The sequence below is a fragment of the Urtica dioica genome, chromosome 11 (genome assembly GCF_054948205.1).
Source record: "Urtica dioica subsp. dioica isolate 48M chromosome 11, U.dioica_male_clone48M_v1_H2, whole genome shotgun sequence".
NCBI lineage: Eukaryota > Viridiplantae > Streptophyta > Magnoliopsida > Rosales > Urticaceae > Urtica > Urtica dioica.
This window is the reverse complement of record NC_142766.1, coordinates 19,981,104-20,006,941: the sequence shown is the minus strand read 5'-3', so window position 1 is coordinate 20,006,941 and position 25,838 is coordinate 19,981,104. Positions and strand designations below refer to the sequence as shown.

Sequence of the window (25,838 nt, the reverse complement as noted above, 5' to 3'; positions counted from 1 at the left end):
TATTTGTACGAGAAATTGTCTCATTTGTCATCAATTTCATAATATTTTCCCACTTTATACCAAAAGACTAATTTGACCCATTTGACCCAAAATGACACCATCTATGTCAACAATGTTGACATCTATTTTTGCCATTCACTATTAGATGTCAACATTGTTGACATATCGGTGACATTTTGGGCCAAATTAGTTTTTTGGTGGAAAGTGGGAAAATGTTATGAAATTGGTGACAAATAAGACAATTTCTCTATAATTTAATCTAACATTTACCTAAACTTACAATATAAGGTAATCTACGTATAAGTTAAAAAAAAAAAGTATAAGTAAACTAAGTTACAGAAATTTGGAGATTTTCTAAATAGTTAAAAAAAAATTATAAATTATAAATAAATAATTATCATAATGATCTGATTTGAACGTTTTAACCATTTTATTTATGTTTTTAGAGTCTGATTATTATATACAATTAATAACGATTATTAATGTTTTTTCTGCTACGTTAATAACATTTTTTTATTATGTACTTAAATTTATCAGAGGTTAATTATATGACAAAATTTGAATTTTTACATATATTCATAAAAAAAAAAATTATATGTAGGTCAGATTAATGCACAATAACGAAGAAATATAGAATCCAAGACCAGGTAAGGGTTTGTCAAACTGCGATGCGTAATTTTTTTTTTTTGGAAATTTATTGCATTGAAGAGCTGTAATGCACAAGTGGGGCGACAGAATAGGAAGGTTAAGAGTACGGAAAGCGTTATACCATTTTGTGCTTTTTTTTTTCCTTTGTTATATTAAAAAAAAACTGAAAAAGTAACAAAAATCTGACATAATTCGAAATTAAGAACCAGTCACATAAATTAATTATGACAAATTTGCAAGCATGTGTATAATCATTATCTATAAAAACATACCGTACAAATTAATTATTAAAATAATACTAGTTTTACATGTAAGGATTTGATTACGTGAGTGAAAATTATGAATCAGGGATTTATACAGTAATGCTAGTGGAAGTGGAACATAAAACTGAAGGGTAGTTTTGGAGCAATTGGAAAATATGGCCTTTATTATGTTCCATATACAATGAACAAAAAAAAATATTTGTTTCTCACAGAGAAGTATTTATCGCCGTTAAATATGAGGCAGTGGAGAGAGAAAACAAATTCCATGCGTGTTATTTTAGGATTTATTTTAAAAATATTTATACATTTTATCTGTGTTTGAAAAAACACGGATCAAGGCTTCACACCAAGTTGATTATGTGATTTTAAATATATTTCATATTATTAAATTATTTATACCATTCTAATTCAAACGTGTGGTATATGTATATATATATATATATATATATATATATATCTAACTAATTTATGTAATAGTATTTCTTTGTTGAGATATGCAATATGGGAGTTAGTATTTTATTTTATAATTTATACGACTAATGTTTAAATGCTACTTATGATATGCACTTATCTAAATAAATATTTTTCTTATTTTTTAAGGACTAAATAAATATTTTTCATGAGCGAACTTGTATTTGAGAGTCTGTAAGTTATTTATATTCTATAAATAAATTATTTAAATGTTTTATTTTCTGTTAATTGTTTATAAGAACCTCTCTCACCAAATTTAACGTGGGAATTGTATATATGCACACCATATAAAAACCAGTTGTCCTTTTTATACAATTAATTTTTATTACTAAAAAAAAAGCTATACCACACAAAAACACTCTCTTTCTATTAACCTTTGAGTATTGACGTTGAAGCCTTTTAACGGCGACCAATCGTTGTTATTATTATTATTCGCAATAATTGCACTTGAGGTGTCGTCTGCCTAATTACTCATTATTTATCAGCTTCAAAGTCTTTCATTTCTTTCTTTCACCGTCCTTTTCTTAGCTTGACCGATTTTTCTTTCTCTCTATCTTTTCTTTTCCAACCAAAGCCTTGATTGTCTTCATACCAGAGAAATACCCCACTATATCTCTCAGAATCATCAAGATCGGCGAAGAAAAATTTAAACAATTGCTAGCTTCGAATTTCTCTTGGGAAGAGGTAATAAAAATTAGCGCTGCTTTTGAAATTTAAGTACATATACAGTTCATTGTATAAGTACTTGTCATATGATTTATATTTCTAGGTTATTTGGAAATTATTCCGTTCACAAAAAAGTTATGCTTTGCATCGATCATTGTTTTCTTTGAGTTTATGATTGACGATAATTCTTATCTTATCTGGGCTTCTACTTGACGTACTGTTTGTGAAACGACTTTTATGAATTATAACTACTCGAAGATGAAGACAATAACAATTATATGTTTGTAGTACTTTCATACGATCTCTTACAGCTTGATCTACATACATACATCAGTGTCTGGGATAGCGTTAATTATATCACACAAGTCGTGTATTGTGAGAATTAGGGTTTTATTTTTCAGAAACACCAAACGTGCGGTGAGAGACGGTTTTTGTGATTTTGACGATTAAGTTTACGTGTGGTCTTGATTCGAAGGTCTTTTCTTTTTCTCTTTTGGGGATTATTGATGAAAAGGGTTTGATTCAAATCCATCGTTGAAAGTTGCCGACACTACTATTCTTCACATTTTCTTCACTTTTTTATGTGTGGATACAATGGGCTGTCTGTATAGATTTTATAAAAGCGAAGATAAACATGTACAATCTAAAATAGTGAGAAATATCTAGGGATATTTGTGATTTGCGTGGCTTGATTTTGAATTTGTGATGGGTCGTCAATACTAACGTTTATTTTACTCGTATAAATATTATTCCTTCAGGTCAAGTACTAGCGAGCGTGTTGTCTCTCTAGTATGGCTGTGGCATATGTATGTAGAGCTTATAGGGGTCACTACATATATTAGTCTTCAGCTATATAAAAAATCAATATTGAATTTTTATTTCTTACTCTTAATTCCCAATATTGCTAATTCTAGCGTTATTGTTTTACTAGCGATTACAGTGTCTATATAGCCAGTAGAACTTATAGGCGTCACTACATTAGTCTTCAGATATTGAAAACCGGGATTTATTGCAATTTACGCAAGTAAAAAATACAACTACACATTCAACACGCTCTCTAACTAGTTCACGCTTTTTGTGTAAAGGCCGACACGTGGTTGATGAATATTGTACACACGAACTTTGTGGTGGTGACATTCGTGTGTGTGAACTGAAGCGAAGAAAATGGAGACGAGTGGGTTTAGGGCTGAGCATCACAATCACAACCACCAACAATCGCACGTGCCACAGCAGAGCCGCCGCGACAAGCTCCGAGTCCAGCAAGTCCTGACCTCAACTCCGATCTCTCACCACCACTTGTCCGATCACTCTTCGCTTCCCAACGCCTTCGTCGACCATTCTCATCATCATCAGGAATTCAATCTCCACCAAGACCCGAATTTCCACAATGCTCGCAACTTCTTTTACGACCACCAAGGCCTCGGCGTATCCTCCGAGGCCCTCCTCGATCACCACCGTCCGATGGCCGGATCGGACGTCCCACAAAGCTTCATGCTCAACTGGCCCGTCTCCGCCGGATTATTCAGCGCCGCTCAGCCGCCGCCGCAGCCCAGCATGGCCTCGATGAAACCCGGTCAGATATCGGGTCAACGGTATTACCTAGAGGGAATGAACAACAACAGCGATCAAGTGGTCACCGTGGCCTCCAACGAACTCGCTCTCCTTCCCTTCAGCTTCGGAAGTAACCTAGACCCGGCTTCTAGTAACCACAACTGGATGAAGAGACACGGCAACGACGACGTTGACCAAACGACGACCGTGGTCAACGATCGGAACTTGCAGGGCTTGTCGCTCTCTCTCTCGTCGATCAACCCCCACGTGGCTCAGGTTGTTCCTCCGGACCACGGTCCCTCGTCCGACTCGGACCGTGAGTTGCCGAAGCCCGCCCCGAATAAGCCGTCGATAATCGGGAAAGGGTGTGGGAAGTCTCTCCAAGACATCGTCGGGGTTTCGTCCGCTTCGGGTTACAACAATACTCACCGGAGTAGCAATTCCAATGCCGGTCCTCTCGGCCCGTTCACGGGCTACGCGACGATCCTGAAGAGCTCGAGGTTCTTGAAACCGGCTCAGCAGTTGCTGGAGGAGTTTTGCGGCTCCAAGCTCGCCATGACGACGATGAACAACAAGGGCGATAATAATGCTAGTAATAATTCTAATGAGGTCAGCTCCGAGAGGCTCTCGGTCTCGGATGTTAGCACTTCGGTCTCGGCGATAGAGGTCGATCAGAGCACCACGATTTTTTGTGATAAACATCATCACAACCGTCAAGTCGCGGCCAATGCGAACTCGTGCGCTTCATCTTCGACGACGTTTTACGGGTCGAGCGAGATGAACGGTGGAGATCACGTGCCGTTCGAGTCGCGGTCTTCTCGCCCGGAACATGTTCACCACAGGAAGGCTAAGCTTCTGTACATGCAAGAAGAGGTTAGTCCTCCTATTTACTATACTACATACCTTTTTATCATTATTAGGCTTATTAATTGTATGGCCAAATTAGAGCTATCATGTCTTGGAAATTTTCTAAATAAGGATAAAAATTATATCTTGATTACGCTTTAACAACGGGTATTAAAGCGGCTAGCAATATTAAAGACTAGTGTGTGCCATTAGACACCTGTGTTCGAGTTAGACCAATAGAAGTTTTTAATTTTTTTTTTAAAATTTAATATCGGTTGACAGGAAAAGTGCACACCGGTGAAGATTTGATTAGTAATATCCTGGTTGGTAGAGTTCTTACTGTTGAAGATTAGGTGATATAAATGTCACAACTCACAAGTCACAACCGTATGGTCAGATGTATATATATATATATATTAATTTGAAATGAAACGTCGAACTAAATTGGCACCCAATGCATTTGAATTTGAGGAAATCTGTATGGGAAAGTGGCTAATCAGAATTTTTTTTGTAAAAAGCGTAAAAAATTAGAAACAAATTTAGACGAAGATTGTTGTAGTGTAGTATATTAGCTGTAGTATTATTTGGCCCTTTTTTAAATTAAATTTAGCTCTTTCAACATTCTCTTTCTATACCGGGCAATAGATTAGGATGAGATTTCTGTAAGATTGTTATCTTTTTCCTTGTGTCTTCTGATAAGGATATGTTACCTCAGAATTTGATTCTCAGCCACACCTGAGTATGATGTAACTTTTCACTGACTGAAACTTTATCGTAATAATACATATCCCGATTTCATATAAGTAACGCATATCGTTTATCGGCTTAGAAAACTCTGAGCTCTTTCTTTGAGGAATACTGAGAAACTCCATGTCAAATGATAAGGTTGATAGTGACGGTCTAACTTGTCATTTTACTGTAACAGTTGATATTCTTCTGACCCCATGTCAGTTCTTATATATGTGGGGTCTCGTGGCCTAACAATTTATTGAGATTTCTTCTTATTTCTTAATAATGATCATCTCTTTTGTCTTTGATATATATAGGCTCGTTGAGTTCTGAATGGTTTACCAGTCTTATTATATTGCTTGTACAATACATATATGTGATTGTAACATAAATCCTTGGAACCACAGACACAATGATCTTAATGAGTGAGTAATATTGACCCACCTCTAATTATTTCAGACAACCACAGAAATCATCAGATGCCATATTATATCCATATGATCCAAACCGAACCACAATTAATTGAATTTTTTTTTTCATTTCCTAAAAAATAAAAAGCTGTTAACCTTTTGTAGGGTCATAGACATACCAATTAGAGCTTTTTAATTTAACAGTGTACACCACTTGTTTGCCAATCACACTTTACATCAATGTCCAAAACCAAATAGTAGTCTCACTTTTGGAATGGCCAAAGGGAATGCATATCATTATTGTTTCTCAATATAGCTTTTTATTTTTTTTTATTTTTTTTACCTTACCCTGATTTAGTAACTAAAAGTATACACTGATCATAATTCATAAGACGTACATGTTCCTATGTGTGTTTAGGTCAGCAGGAGATACAAGCAATACAGGCAACAAATGCAAATGGTTGTGTCGTCTTTCGAATCGGTGGCGGGCCTTAGCTCGGCCACGCCGTACATTTCCTTGGCCCTCAAGGCAGTGTCGAGACACTTCCGGTCCCTGAAGACCGCTATCGCCGACCAGCTCAGCCACACAAGGCGCGCTCTGGGCGAGGATTTTCTCTCTCCGACAGCTGGCAGAGGGGGACCCGAGGCGCTCAGGCTCAAGTACAACATGGAGCAACAACACCAAAAGCACGGGCCCACGTTCCACGAGCCCCCGCAGCACCACATTTGGCGGCCCCAGCGAGGACTCCCCGAACGCTCCGTCGCTGTCCTCCGCGCCTGGCTCTTCGAGCACTTCCTTCATCCGTAAGTTATCTTTCAAACATCTCAAGTTAGGCAAACATGAAAGTTTTTACCACATTTTTTTTACCGCGGTTAAAATAAGAGATGTTGATCTAAGGTCAAAATAGAGTTTTATTTTATTAATATAATTATTATTTTTTTTTTTAGTTTACATAGTAAAATTTCAAATTAGCCCTATCAGTTTTTATTTTTTTCAAATTAGCTCCCCTAACCACTTGATCTAGCTAAGCTCTCAGTCCCCGCCGGTTACAAGTTGGCCGCGAAAACTGTACAAAGGCTAACCGGTTAATTGTTGATCGAGGTGACCGAAAAGTGTAATTGATTTTCATTTCTCTTATGCAGATACCCCACGGACACGGATAAGCACATGTTAGCCAATCAAACCGGCCTAACTCGGAACCAGGTAAGGGTGTAAATTCTCTGCGTGTGATTATGATAGTAAATATTGGTTTAGTTAATTATACATAATACATGTGTTGGAAGGTGTCGAATTGGTTCATCAATGCGCGGGTGAGAGTGTGGAAGCCGATGGTTGAGGAGATACACACCCTCGAGACCAAAGGCACGAGCGCCGAGCAAGGCAGCAACAAGATGCTCGACGTGGCCGGAGCGGGAAGCTGCGACGCGAGCGACGAGCCGAGCCATGAAAAGCGGTCGAGATTGGAGGGGTTCGCTTATCACGGCCCGGCCACGGCGGCGGTGCAGGGCTTCGTGCCGTACCACAACCACCACCGGGGCGGGCTCGAGGTCTGGACCCGGGCCGAGCAATGATGACGTCATCACTAGTGTGTAGGAGAGTTATTAATTAATTAACTATCACTTCTATTTTTACATTTTATCATCGTTTTGATGGGATCTGATTGGAAGGAACAAAAATGAAAGTATATGTAAGAACTTATCATTATTATGGACACTAGATGGATTTTTATTCTTGAGGTCTTTTTTTTTTTTTTTGTCGTAATGCGATTTATGTGCATTCTGTACTAAACGTAGCGTATGGGGATCAATGTTGATTCTAATTAAGAAGAAAAATATATATAAATCTGAAGAAATTAACGAAAAGGTTGATTTGTTCATCTTTGTCAACGTTGCTATTATCTCGATTGTAAATTATGTCCTCGAGCTATGTACTATTTTTTGTAGAGTGGCGCGACAAACACAAAACATGCGTAGATATATATTATAATTCTTCACGGACGTTACGTACATTCATAAGAGTTGAAGACTTGCAAGTTCTATAAGTTACTACTAATAGTATCACGTCTCTATACTATATGTATAATAAACATGTGTGATTAATTACCTACCCACTTCCATTTTCATTATTATTGTCGCTTATATATCTACCAAAATCCTTCCTAGGTATGGTGTGGTGATTTCCCTCGCTATTTGTGTTGTACTCATAGTTTTTATTATTCTCTCGATCATCTCCACTATCGTTGTATAGCTTCCGATTTACTAAATCGACCACCATAGCTTTTCTTGTCACGGCAAAACTAGAGACTACCATTGTCAGCACTAAAACACTGACCACCAAAATCTTCATTTCTTCTTGACTCTTGAGCAAGACCTTTGATATATTATAATGTCTGCCTGCCAATCGAATAAAAGGAAACAGCCAGAATGTTAGAAAATATAAACGATAACAAATCTAAAAATCATATCACAATATGTACTTTAAAAAAAATTGTACATTATGTAGCTTGAATCAAGTAAAGCTTACCCAAATAGATCCTAGAGAGGAATCCAAAGAAGCTAGCTAGAAAAAAGGTAATATGATTTTGGGATTTTTGAGGGATAAAACAAAAAGTGCGAGGTAAGAACCTATTTATAGAAAGAAGATCTTAGTGATGATTGTGTGATCTCACGTTCTCCACCAAAATGAGGCAATTTTAAGTGGATCGCCCATAACATTTTATTAATGGCATTGTCCAAATATTACGATCCCAATGATGAAACTTCTTGAAAATTTTGGCCTATTCTATTCTTTTACCCTTATTAATTGGCGGTGCAATCGAGTAAATAGCAAAATTGCACTGATCTATTAAATAGAAAACTTGCACTGATTTTCTTTTATATTTTTTATTTTTAGCAGGTGTGTAGGAAAAGTGAGCTATATATTACAATGGAAGTCAATGTGTGTGGGTGTGAATTAATGGAGGTCAGTCGATTAATGTGTCTACTACGACCACATTATATAATTATTCTTTAGATTTGCTGTATAATTGCTAGCAGGTTGATTTAAATCGTTTAATATAATGACAGGGGGTTAAAATGATGCTCATACCTCCCTTGAGCTTTAATATCTTGTTTATTTTTAGGTAACTTTGTTTGTGCATATTATTTATATTAGTTTTTTTTTTCTTCATCAAGCATATGTATTATATGTATATACTAATTAATATATATTTTTGCATTTATATTAATGTTTTAATATCAAGTTCTTACATTTACCAAAATATGAAACCCAACTAATCAATTAATTTTTGACAATTAGTTTATACATGGGTGGTATTGTAAAACTAAAATTTTCCAACACCAATATATAAATAATAATAAGCGGAAATGGTGGCATAAAGACCCAAAGTTTTTGTTTTATAATATTTAAGTTCCCAACGTTTAAAAGTGGTGGGAATAATTCCCAAACTTAAATAAATGAACCTCCGTTGCAACCTCGGACGTTCAAAATGGATGTCAAAACACGTGGCTGAATCGTGTGTAACTGATATCTCTTTTACAAAATATTAAGTTTATTAAATGAAATAAAAGAAATAAAAGCAAAGAATAAATACACCAAAACATTCGAAAGTGAAAGGAAATCCGAAATTAGAAAACCCTAAATCCCCAATTTCTCGCGATTTTCTTGTCCTTCGAAACCATAAAATCAGGAACATGGAAGATGAAAACTCATCGTTCTTCAGCGGTAGCAGCAACTTGGGTCGACGACAGTCACATAGTAGTGAAAAAATGACCTCGAAGATCCAATTTTCATGGGCTAAGGGTCGGATATGTTCATGTGGCATAAAAGTGGTTGAGAGAACTTCATGGACTGAGGCAATTTCTGAGTTGCTACAAAGGTAAGGTAAGTACAACGATGTTGGATTATATTTTCCTGGGTTGTTTTTTTGCCGAGAGAACTGTGTGGCTTGGTTTTGGTATCAAATGACTTGGTTTTTATTTTTCCTGGGTTGAATTTTTGAATTTTCTTCTTCTTATCTTCATGTGCATTATGGATGCGCATACTTTCAGTGGCTAGACCCAGAAATTTGCGAAAGATCGAAGCAAGTGATTCCCGATTTGCTCAGACGATTAAACCAATTGGAATTCGAAATCGAAAAAATCAAGATGGGCAAAGAAGAAGAAGCAATGAGTACATGTCAAAGCTTTCAATAGAGTTTAGGTTATGTAGTTATTTTGGTTGTTGTTTTGGTCAGTGTAGTGGTTGTGATTGTGTATGGGCAATCAGTGTAGTTTATGTAGTTCTTCAAGCTTTCAAGTTCAGTTAACAAAATGAGGTCATTATAAGGCGATTTCAGTGGCTAGACCCAGAAATTTGCGAAAGATCGAAGCAAGTGATTCCCGATTTGCTCAGACGATTAAACCAATTGGAATTCGAAATCGAAAAAATCAAGATGGGCAAAGAAGAAGAAGCAATGAGTACATGTCAAAGCTTTCAATAGAGTTTAGGTTGTGATTGTGTATGGGCAATCAGTGTAGTTTATGTAGTTCTTCAAGCTTTCAAGTTCAGTTAACAAAATGAGGTCATTATAAGGCGATTTCAGTGGCTAGACCCAGAAATTTGCGAAAGATCGAAGCAAGTGATTCCCGATTTGCTCAGACGATTAAACCAATTGGAATTCGAAATCGAAAAAATCAAGATGGGCAAAGAAGAAGAAGCAATGAGTACATGTCAAAGCTTTCAATAGAGTTTAGGTTATGTAGTTATTTTGGTTGTTGTTTTGGTCAGTGCAGTGGTTGTGATTGTGTATGGGCAATCAGTGTAGTTTATGTAGTTCTTCAAGCTTTCAATGACGATTATGTTTGTTTGTTTTGTGTATGGGCAATATGTAATGGTAACAGGTTATAAACAAACTAAGGCTATTTTCATGTTCAGTATAAACATGCTAATTTCTGTAACAAGAGGATGCTCAAACAGGGTATAAACATGCTAATTTCAGTAACAAGAGGAATGATCAAACAGGGTATAAACATGCTAATTTCAGTAACAAGAGGATGCTCAAACAGGGTATACAAAATAATGAGGCCATTTTCATTCAACACCATAATGAGGCCATTTTCAAGTTCAGTTAACAAAATGAGGTCATTATAAGGCATTACAAAAGACCTTAACATGTATACAAAATAAACCATAAAATGTACCAAAAAATAGTCCTAATCTTGGCCATTATAAGGCATTACATGTTAACCATAACCTATACCAAAAAATAGTCCTAATCTTGGCCTAAAGATTAAGTAGCTGATGTCCCTGCTGCTTATCTCTCTTGCTGCTTCGTTCGTCGTTCATTTCTGTTTACTGTTTCCGGTGTCGGATTCGCTTTTGATGGTCTTCCTTTTTTTTAGCCGACACCTAAATCACACAAGTCACACCACCGACTTGTGACAAGCTTGTTGTAAAAAACTATGCCATAATTATGATTATCAACAAAAGTATTCACTCTAACTGTACTCGAATCTGGATCATTCACCCTAGCGTACAAGACCCATGGACAACCGATGCCCTTACATTCTGCTCGCAATTCGGCCTTGTTATTGAAAACAAATCGGAATTCTCGATCAGCCTTAATGAACTCTTCTCTCAGTACATACAGTAAATCATCCATTGTAGGGAATTCCATTTCGAGTTTGAACTTGAAATCAGAGTTATTTGAGCGTGGGTTGTACTCTTTCTTGCTCCGCTTCGTGGCTTGCTCTTCATCTTCACTGCATAGGCTGTCTAGGTCACTCTCAGACCCTAAATCGTCAGACCCTTCATCGCCGACGGATTTCTCGTTACAGACATCATTCACGTTAGACCACCATTGTTGTGGATGCGTAATTTCTTCATCATCGCCACCGTCTGCGTACTCCTCTTCGTGCAGTTCAAACCCCGCCTCTTCAGCCTCTTGTTCAGTCATCGCCTAAAATTCGTGCCTTAACATCGTCTCTCCGATGCTAGCGACCAGTCGACAAATATCCTGTCTACAATTTTGGCGAATTCAATTATTTGGGATTAGGGATTTGAGTTCGAATTTGGAGCTTTTAGTTTATGGGATTTCTTTTCTATTTGTTATATTTTATGTTATTTTTATATAATATCCTTAATGAAATTCACGTTTTAAATTGTTTTGAAATTGGTTTCGAATTGATTTAAAATACCGGACTACATCTGACCGTCCATTCTTTTGACATCCATTTTAAACGTCCAAGGTTGCAACGGAGGTTCATTTATTTTAGTTTGGGAATTATTCCCACCACTTTTAAACGTTGGGAACTTAAGTATTATAAAACGAAAACTTTGGGTCTTTATGCCACCATTTCCTCTAATAATAATATGTGACTGGGTAGATTTCCTTTTTTTTTTTTTGCATTCTCTATTTTTTTTATTACTAACCACACACAAGTGAGCTTTTTTAATAAATTTTTTAATCAATAATCCTCATATAATCGCACACAGAAAATAGATTTTGTATATTTTTTTTTATAAACGTTCATATTTGAACAATCAATTTTCACTTAATACAAATTGTTGCTAACATTTTCTCATTTTAGTGTTGAAAATTGAGCTAATATTAAATAGGTGTTTTAATTATTTATAGCTTAATTTAATTTGTTCACTAAAAGACGAAATATTGTGTTGTAGATTGAGAGAGTGTGTTTGTGTGTGGGAAAGAGTCTCACATGGAACAAACACTAAGGTGAAGAGCATCTTATATATGTTGCACTTAATTACCATGAGTAAACAAGTGGATGAGGTGAGAGTGTGCCATGTGGATGTGAGGTGGAGGTGAGGTGGCGGACCTATGCTTCATTTCACGTTCACACCCGTCCTCGTCGGTCTCGCCACCCGCGACAACGGCGTCCGGCGTCCGGCTCAGGCTCGGGCGTAGAGGCGTTTGGCCAACGGTCGTGTCGTTTGCGGCTGTAACTGTCGTTTGAACGAAATAGTGCGTCTGTTCGCCGAACCTCTTCACGAACGGGTACAATTTCTTATATAATCCGACTTCGGTTTCAGAAATTAAACAGGTTTTTGAACCTACTCTTTCTTTCCCCGAAACACTTTTCTCAGAAAAATTGTTCTTGCTTATTTCGGATTTTCACTCTGCCTTGGTGCAGTCCGAATTAGGTTTGTCGTATCCCGAGGTATTCCTGTACAGAACCTTAAGACATTTTGGGTATTCGAAATACTATAAGGAAAGCGTTTCCATGCGTGATTCAAGCCTCGACGTCTTCAATTTCGAAGAATTTTCTAACATTTAGTTCTTCATAGTTGGATGAATCGTACTATATCCAGGGTAAAAATCTTTCACGTTAAAGCGGTACTTGCTCCTTAACTTTTGCGACTTGTGCATGACCTCATACTATTTATAACGATAAAAACCAATTTCACCCATTATTAAAGACTGAGGAATGGCCTCAAACTTTACGAGAAAGTAATAAATTAGGCTGAATTTAACAAAAAAAAAATTAAAATATATGTATATACAGATGCATATTTATTGCACTTTCAGTCTATTTTAGGTTAAAAAGATGGTGATCACAAAATATCATAGTTTAGCAAATACAAACAAACAAAGTTATAGGTGAGACTTCTAGGGTCATTGCATCGAGAGCCTCTTTTTTTTTTAATTATTATTGCTTTGATTTCATTTTAAAGAGGTGAGTTTGAAGATCATGGAATAATCAGGCCCATGATTTAGCAATTATTTTATGATTGCTACTCGTTTCATATGCGTGATTGCTTATTTGTATGAATTTCATTAGTTAGTTTTTATTGGGATAACTGTCGAGCATGTGTTCTCGGACGATTATTTGAAATATGATATGGCCATACTTTCATAGTTTGACTAGTCTTTGACTTGACAAGTTCTCTTTGCTTCGATTTTTGTTCGGGAGGCTTTGCTCTTAACTTATGATCCTTGATTCTACTTTACCCATAATGTTTTTGGCTACCTGGTCAGAACGTCAAAGTCGTTCTAATGTGGTCAGAACGTTCATATTATATTTTGATGTCTAACACAAGTTATAAATATGTCAATCCATGGCGTGCCATGTTCGACTTTGCAACCCTTCACCCTCTTTTGCCTTCTTCTATAGATGAAACATAGAGAGTGTTTGAGAATTGATAGCTTGAGAGAAAACCTTCTCAGAATATTGTATTGATTGATTTTTTGATACATTTACAGGTTTTCATTTACACACAGAGTTTAGAGTCAATTCTAGCTAACTCAAATTGGGCTAACTATCTGACTCACTTGGCGTGTGCCTAATGCGAGCCTGACGCGTGCCTAACCGTCCGTTGACACGCCGGCACTCTTGGCTGATGCTGACATGTTTAGTACACTATCATCTACGATATCAAAGGTTAGCTTTTTTTTTTTTTTTACATCATAAATGATGTGGTATTAGTGAAATTTTGTAACCATGAGATCCAAATGATCCGAGATGATTGATGGAGCTTATTTCTCATTCAAGTTTCTAACATTTGTGAAAAACGTGGTATAGTCTCTCCGGCAATAGAGGATTTTTACACACTCTAAGAAAAACATCTCTAATAAGCTTAATATATACGAGATTATTATGTAACGATTACAAAACGTGAACACTCCGTGAAGTCAAGTGTTGTACTATTTGTTTTCTTTTGTTTTTTGAATAGTCATTTGTTTTTAGTAGGACAATTGGAAAATATCATCTACATCATAAATTTATTAGCGACTGAGATTCATGACTTCTTCACTATATATATATATATGTTCTGCTTTAGTTTTGGTTATAGCTAGCAAAGAGTAGGGAGCTAAAATAAAGTAATCAGTGATAATTATCTAAATAATATAGAAATTTAAGTGATAATAAGTGATAACACTATTACTTGTGGTAGTTAGGTCTTAGGTGTAGTGCTAGTACTTATTATTACTACTACAGCTCCATTATTTTAGCCTTTTATTCCTTGTCTGTTAGATCTCTAAAGCCATATCTGTCCCCTTTTATATTTAAAAAAAAAGTGTTGGTCATAAGTGGCGTATATAACTGCGTAATCTCTTAGCTGAAATATCAAATATGTAACAACTCTGTCTAATAAATATGTGCATACATTACAGACTCATATTTTTCAGGACTTAGAAAAACGACATACTAATTAAAAACGACGGAAGGCATTACTCAAGCCCAACGACCATATGCAGGACGTCCTGAACCACATCGAGAGCGTTGATCCCTCATCAATACACGTGGCAGCTTTTTTGCCACGTGTACTCTTTATGTTGATCAAGAAAACGACATTAAGTTTAGTCCTGATCATTCCTGACCACGCGTCGAACTGAACGAACTGTATACATATCCTCCGTTTTATCCCATTAATTGTTTGATTTGGTCATGAATTTCATATATGTAACAAAAATATCTAGCCGTTCTCTGACGAGCCATATATAATTCTACATGGTACATTAATTTTAAATTACTGTTACTAACATTACAGATATATTACGTCTATATATGTTTTTTCAACTAATATATTAAACTTGTTCTATAACTACATGTTTATATATAGTGCCAACTAAGCATCCAGGTTGATTCAAATATTTTACAGTGATATATAAACCTATTCTAATTATATATAGCGTCATACAGACCCATAATTAAGTTTGCTTGCCCTCTCAACTATAAAATTTGGCAATTGATTTTGTAGATTTAAGTAATATAACTTTTATTACATAACCATGTGTGCAATACATGCATTATTGATATACATAGACAGACTAATAATAGTTCGTCCATTAATAGAACGTAACGTACTCATCAAGCCAGACCAAAACATAGCCAACGTTGGTACATACAATACAATTAAGCAGAAACACTCATAAACTAGCTAGCAACAATACACATGGAAATACGGCATCATTAACTTTTGTATATAGATTTAGCCGTTTCCGTTATCACTCCCATTATTATCGCCGCCGTGACTATTGAAGTCCTGCCTGGGAATGTAGTGGTGGTTGTTCACGGCGCTGCCTTGGTACCCGACTTCGTTCCGATCTTCGTCAAGAGTCCCGAGCCCTCTTCGCGGTTTCATTATCGGTATCCCTGAAGTCTTCACGTTTATGGAGCAACAGATTTCAGAGTTCATCGCCATCATAATCGCCACTAGGGCTACTACCACTAGAAATCGTCTCATCTTTTTCTTCTCTGGTACGTAGTTTTGAATCTCGATCTCCTTCAAAAGCTGGCTGTCAATATAAAAACAGTTTATTAATTTGGATTTTGATAAATTTATTAGTACTAAGCTAGGGAAATGTTCAATCAGCGAGGAAATTATAAAATAAAAAATAAAAAACTAGAAAGAAGAGACTTGTAGAGAGAGAGAGATCTAGGATATATGTACTTACTGTCTAATATTATCCGAGAGGTTTGATATTGATATTTTTGTGGTGAATATAAATTTGGGGGTTTATACATGTATATATATATATATATATAGAGAGAGAGAGAGAGAGAGAGAGAGAGATTTGGAAAGCTAGCTAGGGTTTGTCATATATTAGTAGTTCATGAATGATTCTATTTAATTATTTATTATTAATTTTTGTTATGCCGTCTCCACCAAATGAGGCAATGTTAAGTGGTGTCTCCATATAATTTTGCTTTAATAATTCCCCAGTGCAACTCATCAATATAAAACTATGGCTGATTAATTAGGAACTTTTTGTCTCATTGGGTGATCGAAACAGGAAAAATCCACCAAATAAACAGTTATATTCCATTCGGTTGACAAAAGTCAACCAAGCACAATCTAGCAGCCCCTGTTCCCTGTTGCATTTGCATATCCATGTGTACATGTCATACATACCCAAATATACATATATATATAATTTAATTGAAAGTTGTGTCCGGAAAATTCTCCACAATACGTGTAATATTTATATTGTGATGTGGCTTATTGTGGATGGGACGTCACTTTTAATTGATAATGCGTTATTATTGTTATAATTACTTTCATTCGAAGCAATATTTATTTCATTCATCGTCCGTTTCCCTGCACTTGTTTGCACTAAAATTGCATCAAAATGCGACACTTATCACCCCCATCGCGTGCATGAGGAAACTTCATTTATGAAAAATTCCATAAATGAACTCAGATCCCACGGTCCTCATTCAACTTTTCTTAATTCGTCTTTTTAAGATTTGTTGCCACAGTCTTAATTAAGATCAGATTCGGAAAACATAACGTGATGATTATTGTTTTTGTTTTATTTTATTTTTGTATTGAATCTTTCACTGAGATCAGACACAATATATTCCTTGTTCTTACGAAAATTCATCTCCTTAAAACCTTTCATTATCTCACAGACACACACACACACACACACACAACGTTAGAATAAAAAAAATTACATTTTTTTGTTAATTAAAGCGTAGAAAAAATGAGACTTCTTTTAGTATTCCATTCAGTACCTAATGCTAATATATAGTATATAAATGCTTTTCAATTGTCTTCCTCTTTCTCTTCTTTACCCGAGATATATAAAAGTGAAATCCACCTTTTAAAACTCACCAATCCGTTTTGAGCAAAAAAAAAAAAAAAACTCACCAATACGATCATTAATATTTTTCTACTAATACGGACCCACAGAAAAATTGTCGGGGTACTCTTCTCAAAGAAAACATATATCCAATTGTGCAATGACATAAGAATTTGTTGGCAGTGTTGCTACATGAGGGTTGGCAGAAATAAGTAAAATATACGTGCTCTAAAGCATATTAATTTATATTAGAATGAGCTTCTTTACATAAGGGTATTCTAACAAATCCTAAATAAGAAAAATTACATGAATTATCTCATTTGAAACCTTGATATTGCAATCTGATCAACGTTTTATTTAAATTTAAATATAGTTACAAATAATGATGTAACTTTATTAGTCATTCAACAAATTATTACATTAATTTTTATTAAAATCGGCTTAATATAAACATATAGTCAACATTTTGATCGCAGCCAAATAATTCAGTTTTAATACACGTTAACTTGATTTATTATATAATATTTTTTTTTGTCGTCTAATTAGTTGTGATATCAAATTTTTTTTTGTTAATTTCAGTTAATTCCCGTTTATTCTACACGCGATATCAAACGTTAAAAGATAAACTTTCAGTAACTGAGAAGAAAGAGAGAGTGTGTGGTTATTTTTGCACGGTTACCTATTATATTTTTGTATTAATTTTAATAATGAATTGCCTTTTAAATTTTCGTTTTGATAGCAGACAAATAATGTAGCTTTAATACATGTTAACTTGATCCTTTGTATTCCATAGTATTTTCTTTATTTTTTGTAGTCTAATTAGTTGCGATATCAAGTTTTCATGAGTTAATTTCAGTTAATTTCCGTTTATTTTACACACGATAAATTTTATCTGACTGAAACATTGACTAATAATTGATTTATATGATTTATGTTACGTAAGAGTATTTCCGATCTTTTCTAACTATTTATGTCTATAAATGGCTAGATTATAAAATTTATCGAATTTTGACTACATTCTTAAAATTATATTTGAAATTGACTTAGTGGCTAGATTACCAAACAAATAAACAAACAGTTCACATATGATTAACCAATCAAGCATCCTGCGTAGCGTATTGATATACAAAGATATGTCATACTCAAATATGTATAGATAAGAGCAATATAATGTGAAGCCAAAAGTTTATCCACAAGGCAGGTGATTTGCGAAGTGGCTTGATAATGAATGTGACACTTCGTATATTTTGGCCGTGCTTTTTGAGGCTTGGCATGCTTAAGTAATGATTGTTACTTTGTAATTTCTAAAACCAATTTTATCTCAGTTGATCAAATCGAATCTAAAGGGGACACTTATGATTCCAATACGACCATTATCTTCTTACGCCCATTGATTTGCAATGGGAAAATACACACACTTCACACTGCTGGTTCTATGTGGTTTTTTTTTATGGCCCGTAGTCTATCTGCCAGCTCCGAAGGATCATCTACGGTAACCAATTATTTAGACGACACACGAGTCTATTGTATATATATGGGACTTAGAACCAGGCCAGCACTTGATTTTATTTTAAATTACCATGCTCATGATTTTTATTTTACAAAAAATGTTTGGCGACGAAGTTACCAATGGGGCCGAAAATTATATTAACTAGACAGATATTATATATATATAGAGAGAGATTTGTTAACAACTGTTTATAAGGGGTAGTTTAAAATTATAGTCAATCTATTAACTTATTTAAAAGAATAGCCAAAGTAAAATTAGGTTACCAAAAATACCCTCATCCCTGCATAACCGTATCCATTTTGTCCAAATCTTCGATACCCATCTTCGCGAAGGAAAGTTCACAGACACCTTCAGCGAACACGAAGTTCTGCTACTACAACAACTACAACCTCTCTCAGCCACGTCACTTCTGCAAGAGCTGCCGGAGATACTGGACCAAAGGCGGCGTCCTCCGCAACGTCCCTGTCGGTGGCGGATGCCGGAAAACCAAGCGATCCAAACAGAAGGCGAATTCCGCGGCGGCGCCGGCGGAGGAGGAGAGGATGAAGACGACGACGAACTCTCACTCCAGCAGCGAGAGCTCCAGCCTCACGGCAACAACCACCACCGCCGAGGCCGCGTCGGCGCCGCCGTAGAATCCCGAGCCGAAACTCGCCGAGCCTCCCGCCGCGGCGGCGAATTCGGTTCTCGAAGGAGGCTCCTCCGACTGCGGACTCTTCTCGGAGATCGGGAGCCTCGCGAACCTCATGGCGGCGAATTCCGGCGGCGGAGTCGGATCGGCATTGCCGTTCGAGTTCGGCTCGATCTCGCAGTTCAGGCTCAACCAGTCTGATCAGCCAATCGTGGAATATGCCAGAAGGACGTTAATCCGGGTCGTGAAAACGATCAGCTCAAGGCTCATGAGAGTTTGATGATCGATCAGACGGCTCAGGTTGATCTATCGGTGTTGCAGCAAGAGAGATCCAACGGCGGAGGGTTCGGATCGCTGGGCAATTGGCAACAGTGCAAAGATCAATGACTGTTTGATCTCACGAATAACGTTGATCAACAGTACTGGAGCCAGAACCAATGGAACGATCAAGATAATGCTAATCTATATCTTCGTAAAATCTCTTTTACTTTTTCGTTGTTTTACTATTTTTTATAAGGAAAAAAAAACTGAGAAGAAAACTCTCAAATTCTCAGAAACAACACGAACCAAACTCAACAACTACAAAAAATGGTATTAGAGAGTTTTTTTTTTCGAAATTATTTTCTCTATTATGAATATGACTTTTACTTTGTATTAAATTTCCAAAAATATATTTATATATAAAAATTCAAGCGTGAGTCAATCTTCGGAATATGTAGTAAATCGGATTTACTGGTATATTTACCATATAAACGAATGATTTACTCAATGGTTAATATGATTTATTCGGATTTACTATTAAATTAACTAGAAAATGTGTTAGCAATTCTATTGAAAGTGTTTGTCCTGGAATTGTCTAACAAATATGTAGTAAATCAGATTTACTATTATATTTACCATAGAAACGAATGATTTACTCAATGGTAAATAAGATTTACTATATTGTTCTTGTTACGGTAAATAAGATTTATTATTGTTCTTGTTACGGTAAATAAGATTTACTATTGTTCTTGTTACGGTAAATAATATTTACTATTGTTCTTGTTACGGTAAATAAGATTTACTATTGTTCTTGTTGCGGTAAATAAGATTTACTATTGTTCTTGTTACGATAAATAAGATATACTGTTATTCTTGTTACGGTAAATAAGATTTGTTGTTTTTCTTGTTACGGTAAATAATATTTACTATTGTTCTTGTTACGGTAAATAAGATTTACTATTATTCTTGTTACGATAAATAAGATTTGTTGTTTTCTTGTTACGGTAAATAAATATTTACTATTGTTCTTGTTACGGTAAATAAGATTTACTGTTATTCAAATAAGATTTGTTGTTTTCTTGTTACGGTAAATAATATTTACTATTGTTCTTGTTATAGTAAATAAGATTTACTGTTATTCTTGTTACGACAAATAAGATTTACTGTAGTTTTTGTTATTGTTAATTAGATTTTACTAATATTTTTTGTTATGAATGATATTATTTACTATGATAGTTAATAATATCAACCTAAGGGTATTATTGGAATATTAGAATGTTGTTATGATAAATTGGTTATTTTCCTAAATATGTTAATAGTTTGGCTATAATTTTAAAGTAGGGGTGTTGTTTTGGTTAGTTGTTTAGTCGGCCCTTTTATATATATATATATATATATATATATATATATATATATATATATATAATTAGTTGTATATAAACTTTGAACACCAATATTATGTTGAGTGACGGGTGGGAAAAAAAATACACATAGGTCTATGAATAACGAACATAATTTAATAATAATAATAAAAAAAAAAAGCAATAATGACACGTCGTGAACAAAATAGACAAAACCTACAACGAAATGAATCTATTAACTTTTGTACCTGTTGAACAACGATTAATTGATGGCTTTCCCAAATCTTAAATAGATAGCGTATTTTATTGATTTATTGTGTATAAGACAGAAAATTACCCAACGATAGTGCCACAAACCGAATTGATGGAATTTTTATTAGATAGCTTAATTTATTGTGTGTCAATAAATCTTCAAACGAATTTTCAGATTCTTCAAATCATTTTTTTTTTCTTTTGATTTTTCAAAATATTAAGTATATACGAGGTTTTGGAGGTAGTGAAATCATGAAGCACGTTGATATAGATATAAAATCGCTCTCTCTCTTTCTTTTCGTCTCCACGCCGATTCTTCTTCTTATTTTTATCTTCATTTTTTTTTTCATATCCACCAAAAATGGCAAAGAAACATTAAAACCCAAACCCTAAAATTAAAGTCATGACCAATAAATATAAATTCTCACCGATAAATAGAGAGAGGTTCGAAACGAGATTGATTTTGGATTTTTCAAAAAAAAAATCGTAATATCAATAAATCAGATAGATTATTGACGACCACGTAAATAAACTAGATGAAATATAAAAGAAAAATAAAAAGATATTTCATTGATGGTAATTTTGTATCAACAAATATAAATAATTCATACTTTTTTATTCATTTTGACATATTAGATTTTGGTCCAAAAGTATTGACAGGATATAGTTCAGTGATAATAACTTTCCCTTTCCATTGTTATTTGCCTAAGCTACTAGATTGTGGTCATTCTTCAATCGGGCTTGGGCTGCAAAGACAGTAGTTGGGCTTCACAAAACCCAACGGATAACTCTTCATGTGGAAATTCCATCGATTGGACGTACGTTTTCTATGTACTTCCATCCATTTCTCCAATAGCTTGACATAAAGAAACGCACAAGAAGTTAGTCCGATCTGAGAAACCAGAAATAGGTCTGGCAAAAAAAAAATGCTCTTGTACTCTTCATTGGTTTTTTTTTTTTCCTTCCAAATCGATGCCTTACAGATACAGTTGAATCAACTTTATTTACACTTTGCATGTGTTTTACTTGCTAAATTAAATACGTACAGTCATGAATGATCATCAATTCTTCCACTAGGCACTGCATCAATGAACGAACGACTGGCACGGTGGGGAAATACTCCACTGAATTAAACCTTTCATAAATTACATAATAAGTTTTTGATTGGGATTTCTTATCAAATTATATTAATATTTGGTACAACAAACAGAACGAAAAATTGTTTGAAAAATCGTGAAACTGCGTTTATTATAACAATATTCGAAAACTATACAAACCTCAGAAGTTTCTAGGGTCTGGTCTGGTCATTTCTTGACCGGAGGTACATTTCATGATTATATTAAATAAGAATACCAACTTCTAATCAACTACTAGCTTAAAGTTTTATATAAAATCCCATAAGTCTCTTTCTCTCTCTCTCTCTCTCTCTCTCTCTCTTTCTCTCTCTCTCTCTCTCGTTGCATTTTTCGCATCCAATATATCTAAAATCTCAACGAGTTTCTCACTCACATCAAAACGCTACACCAAGATATAATCATTACAAAATAATATACTAGTCATGGAAAAGCTTTATAGTAAGCTAACATTCATTTGGTGTAGTTTCTTCATTTTTCTTGTCCTGCATTTACGCCCCGCAACATCTCAGGAAGTTGGTAAGAAAATATTACCCAAGTCACTATTATTATTATTATTTTGTAGCTATAGTAGTATAATATAATTATTGAATAAATGTGTTGAGCAGAAGATGAGAGGGACTTCGACTATGGGGAATTAAGCCCAAGGGGACCGGGGCTGTGGGGGCGGGTCCGGCCCGAGTGGAACATGTGCAACAACGGCTCGATGCAGTCTCCGATCGATTTCTCCGATCGGACGGTTCAGGTGATCTCAATGATGCAGAGACTCAACAGGAAGTACAGGCCTTCTAATGCCATTCTTAAGAATAGAGGTCATGATATCATGGTAAGACACATAAATATATATATATATATATATATATATATATATATATATATATATATATATGTTACACTCTTCACTTTTTTTTGTTGCTAGAGTTTTATTATAAATTAATGTTTCCATTGAAAACTCCAATTAATCTGAATTTTAATATCATGCTCTTGAAAAGATAGGTACACTATGCTCATGATCTCTTAAATGTCGTTATAATATAAACAGGACATATTTGTGCTAGCATTTCTTTATTACATAGATTCATGATGCGTATTATATGATCTATATGAACAAAATTTGACCAAAACGATGTATTTGATTTTGATTACGTTGCTATATATAAGGCTGGCATCGGTTCAATTTAATTTTGGTCATTTAGATTTTGGAACAAATCTAAAACCGAAAATCAAACTAATAATCTGACCAACGAATTTGTAAAACCAAACCAAAAATCGATCTAATTTGCTAAATTGGATCCGGTTACTGAATCAAAATTTCGGTTTAATGACGTGAAATCAAATTTTGGTTTTATCTTGATGTTTTCCATTTATGTAGACCATTACTAAATTAATGCCACGTAAAACATTGAGCAAAAGTATTGATCAAGAACATAATGGTAAATATTCTAAGTCCCGCCAATTATAAAGAAGTTAGTCTTAAACATCCGTCAACTTTAACCGTAAATTCTGGATTATCTAATTTTTTTTATAAACAGAAATGATCTAAATTTTATCTATTTTGGTTAAATCAATTTAAAATTAACCTATAGTTAAAAACAATAAATAAAAAAAAAAAACCTAAAACTTCAACCTATATCATCAAAATGGTGAGAACAACCTCATAATATAATTGAATTAGGATCTTTGGAGCACCTTATATTCTCATTTACTTGTAATTGTCGATTTTCTTTTTAATTTGTGTGTGTATGTATTTGAGTGGCCATAGTTGAGATGGAATTATAATGAAGCTGGACATCTTGAAATAAACGGAACTCGATACTTTCTTCAACAATGTCATTGGCACTCACCTTCCGAACACACCATCAACGGGAAGAAGTTTGATTTAGAGCTCCACATTGTTCACCAATCTCCCACCGGACAAATCATTGTCATCGGAATCATGTATCGCATCGGCAATCATCCCGACTCATTTTTGTCCTTGGTAAAAATCAATTTAAAAAAAATGTTATTAGGTTAGAAAAAATAATAAATATTATGGATAATCACGTGTATATATTATTTGTAATTAATTATTAGGTGGAGGCACATTTAAAGGTCATGGCTAATATGACGAATATCACCGGGCAAGAACAGGCAAATCTCGGCGTGGTTGATCCAATGAGGATTAATATTCGCGGTCGGAGATACTATAGATACGTTGGCTCTCTCACCGTCCCGCCTTGCACACAAAATGTTCTATGGATTGTTGTTCAACAAGTAATAATAATATTTTGGGAAAATAACACATTTATACCCTGTGTTTTAGTGAAATGTCGAGTTTAACCCTCGGTTTTCAAAAATGTCGAGTTCATACCCTCTGTTTAACTAAAATGACGAAATTATACCCCCTGTTTAACTAAAATGACGAAATTATACCTTGAAATAGACAACAGTGTCACGAATATTCTTTTTATTGACTTTTCATTGACGTTGATTATAATATGTATATATAAACACCAATTATCTTTATTCATTCGCGCCATATATGTAATTTATTTAAAAACTAAAAAATAAACAACACTCTCTTAATCGTGAAGAACACAGAAAGAGGCAAATGGGTAAACATCGATAGTTGATAGTCATCAAAATCGCATATTCGAACAGAGAATCCAGAATTTAGAGTTACAATTCGAACACGGAATGAAGTCATTTCTTAGGAGGTATGAGTTTTATTATTTAATTTCAATTTAAGGCTATTTTTTATTTCAAAATTGAGAATTTGGAAGTTAGGGCACTGATTTAGATTTGATTTGGTTTTTCTTATATAAGAGTTAATATCAATGAAAGGGAGATTTGTGACGCTGTTATTCATTTCAGGGTATAATTTCGTCATTTTAGTTAAACAGAGGGTATGAACTCGACATTTTTGAAAACTGAGGGTTAAACTCGACATTTTACTAAAACACAGGGTATAAATGTGATATTTTCCCTAATATTTTCTTCTTAATTAATTAAGTTCACTAGTTTGATATTATGTAAATACATGCAGTAAAGAAAAAAGAAGCTCGTATTTTTTACGAGATTAATGTATTCACGTTCCATGTTCAGATAAAAACCGTCACGCTACAACAAGTGAACTTGCTGCGCCTAGCTGTTCGCGATGTAAGTTCAGCAATTGATATATAATCAATTAATTTCAAGAACGATTATTTAAAGCTTATTTATTATAACATCTAATTAATGAAGTAGTTTTTGCTATTCACTAGCTCTATATTATTATTTGTAAATATAGTGTGATTTCATACTTTGGCAGGGTTCGGAGCTTAATGCTAGACCGTTGCAACACAAACATGGGCGATCGGTGAAGCTATGGCGCGAAGAGGAAGAAAATAAAGAACAATAATTATTTTAAATCCACGGCCAATTCTTTATTGTATCATGAGTGAGTTTTTTCAGTAACATTTATTAGTCAATTGTGTTTAATATCAAGTGTGTTTCTATTTCTTTTCTTTTTTCCTTTTTTTTTTTGTTAAAGAAAGTTTTCTATTCATTTTGGTATGTGCAACTATTATTGAATGTTGATGGATTTTGTCTCACGT

At 34.7% G+C, this 25,838-nt stretch overlaps 2 protein-coding genes and 1 pseudogene across 2 annotated transcripts; all 3 read left to right on the top strand.

Annotated features, from left to right (window-relative positions):
- Window positions 1–1,817: 1,817 nt before the first annotated feature.
- Window positions 1,818–7,315, top strand: LOC149382123 (uncharacterized). The gene is made up of 5 exons (XM_089630578.1): window positions 1,818–2,066; window positions 3,134–4,472; window positions 6,003–6,388; window positions 6,728–6,788; window positions 6,869–7,315. The coding sequence occupies exons 2-5, from the start codon at window positions 3,213–3,215 to the stop codon at window positions 7,154–7,156; spliced, it is 1,995 nt and encodes a 664-aa protein (XP_089486704.1). The 5' UTR covers window positions 1,818–2,066; window positions 3,134–3,212; the 3' UTR covers window positions 7,157–7,315.
- An 11,200-nt stretch (window positions 7,316–18,515) lies between these two features.
- LOC149382122 (dof zinc finger protein DOF5.4-like) lies at window positions 18,516–19,772 on the top strand (annotated as a pseudogene).
- A 2,791-nt stretch (window positions 19,773–22,563) lies between these two features.
- Window positions 22,564–25,728, top strand: LOC149382121 (alpha carbonic anhydrase 7-like). The gene is made up of 6 exons (XM_089601753.1): window positions 22,564–22,782; window positions 22,872–23,089; window positions 24,026–24,241; window positions 24,337–24,516; window positions 25,348–25,401; window positions 25,553–25,728. Exons 1-6 carry the CDS (start codon window positions 22,689–22,691, stop codon window positions 25,640–25,642), a joined length of 852 nt encoding a protein of 283 aa, XP_089457879.1. The 5' UTR covers window positions 22,564–22,688; the 3' UTR covers window positions 25,643–25,728.
- Window positions 25,729–25,838: the final 110 nt, after the last annotated feature.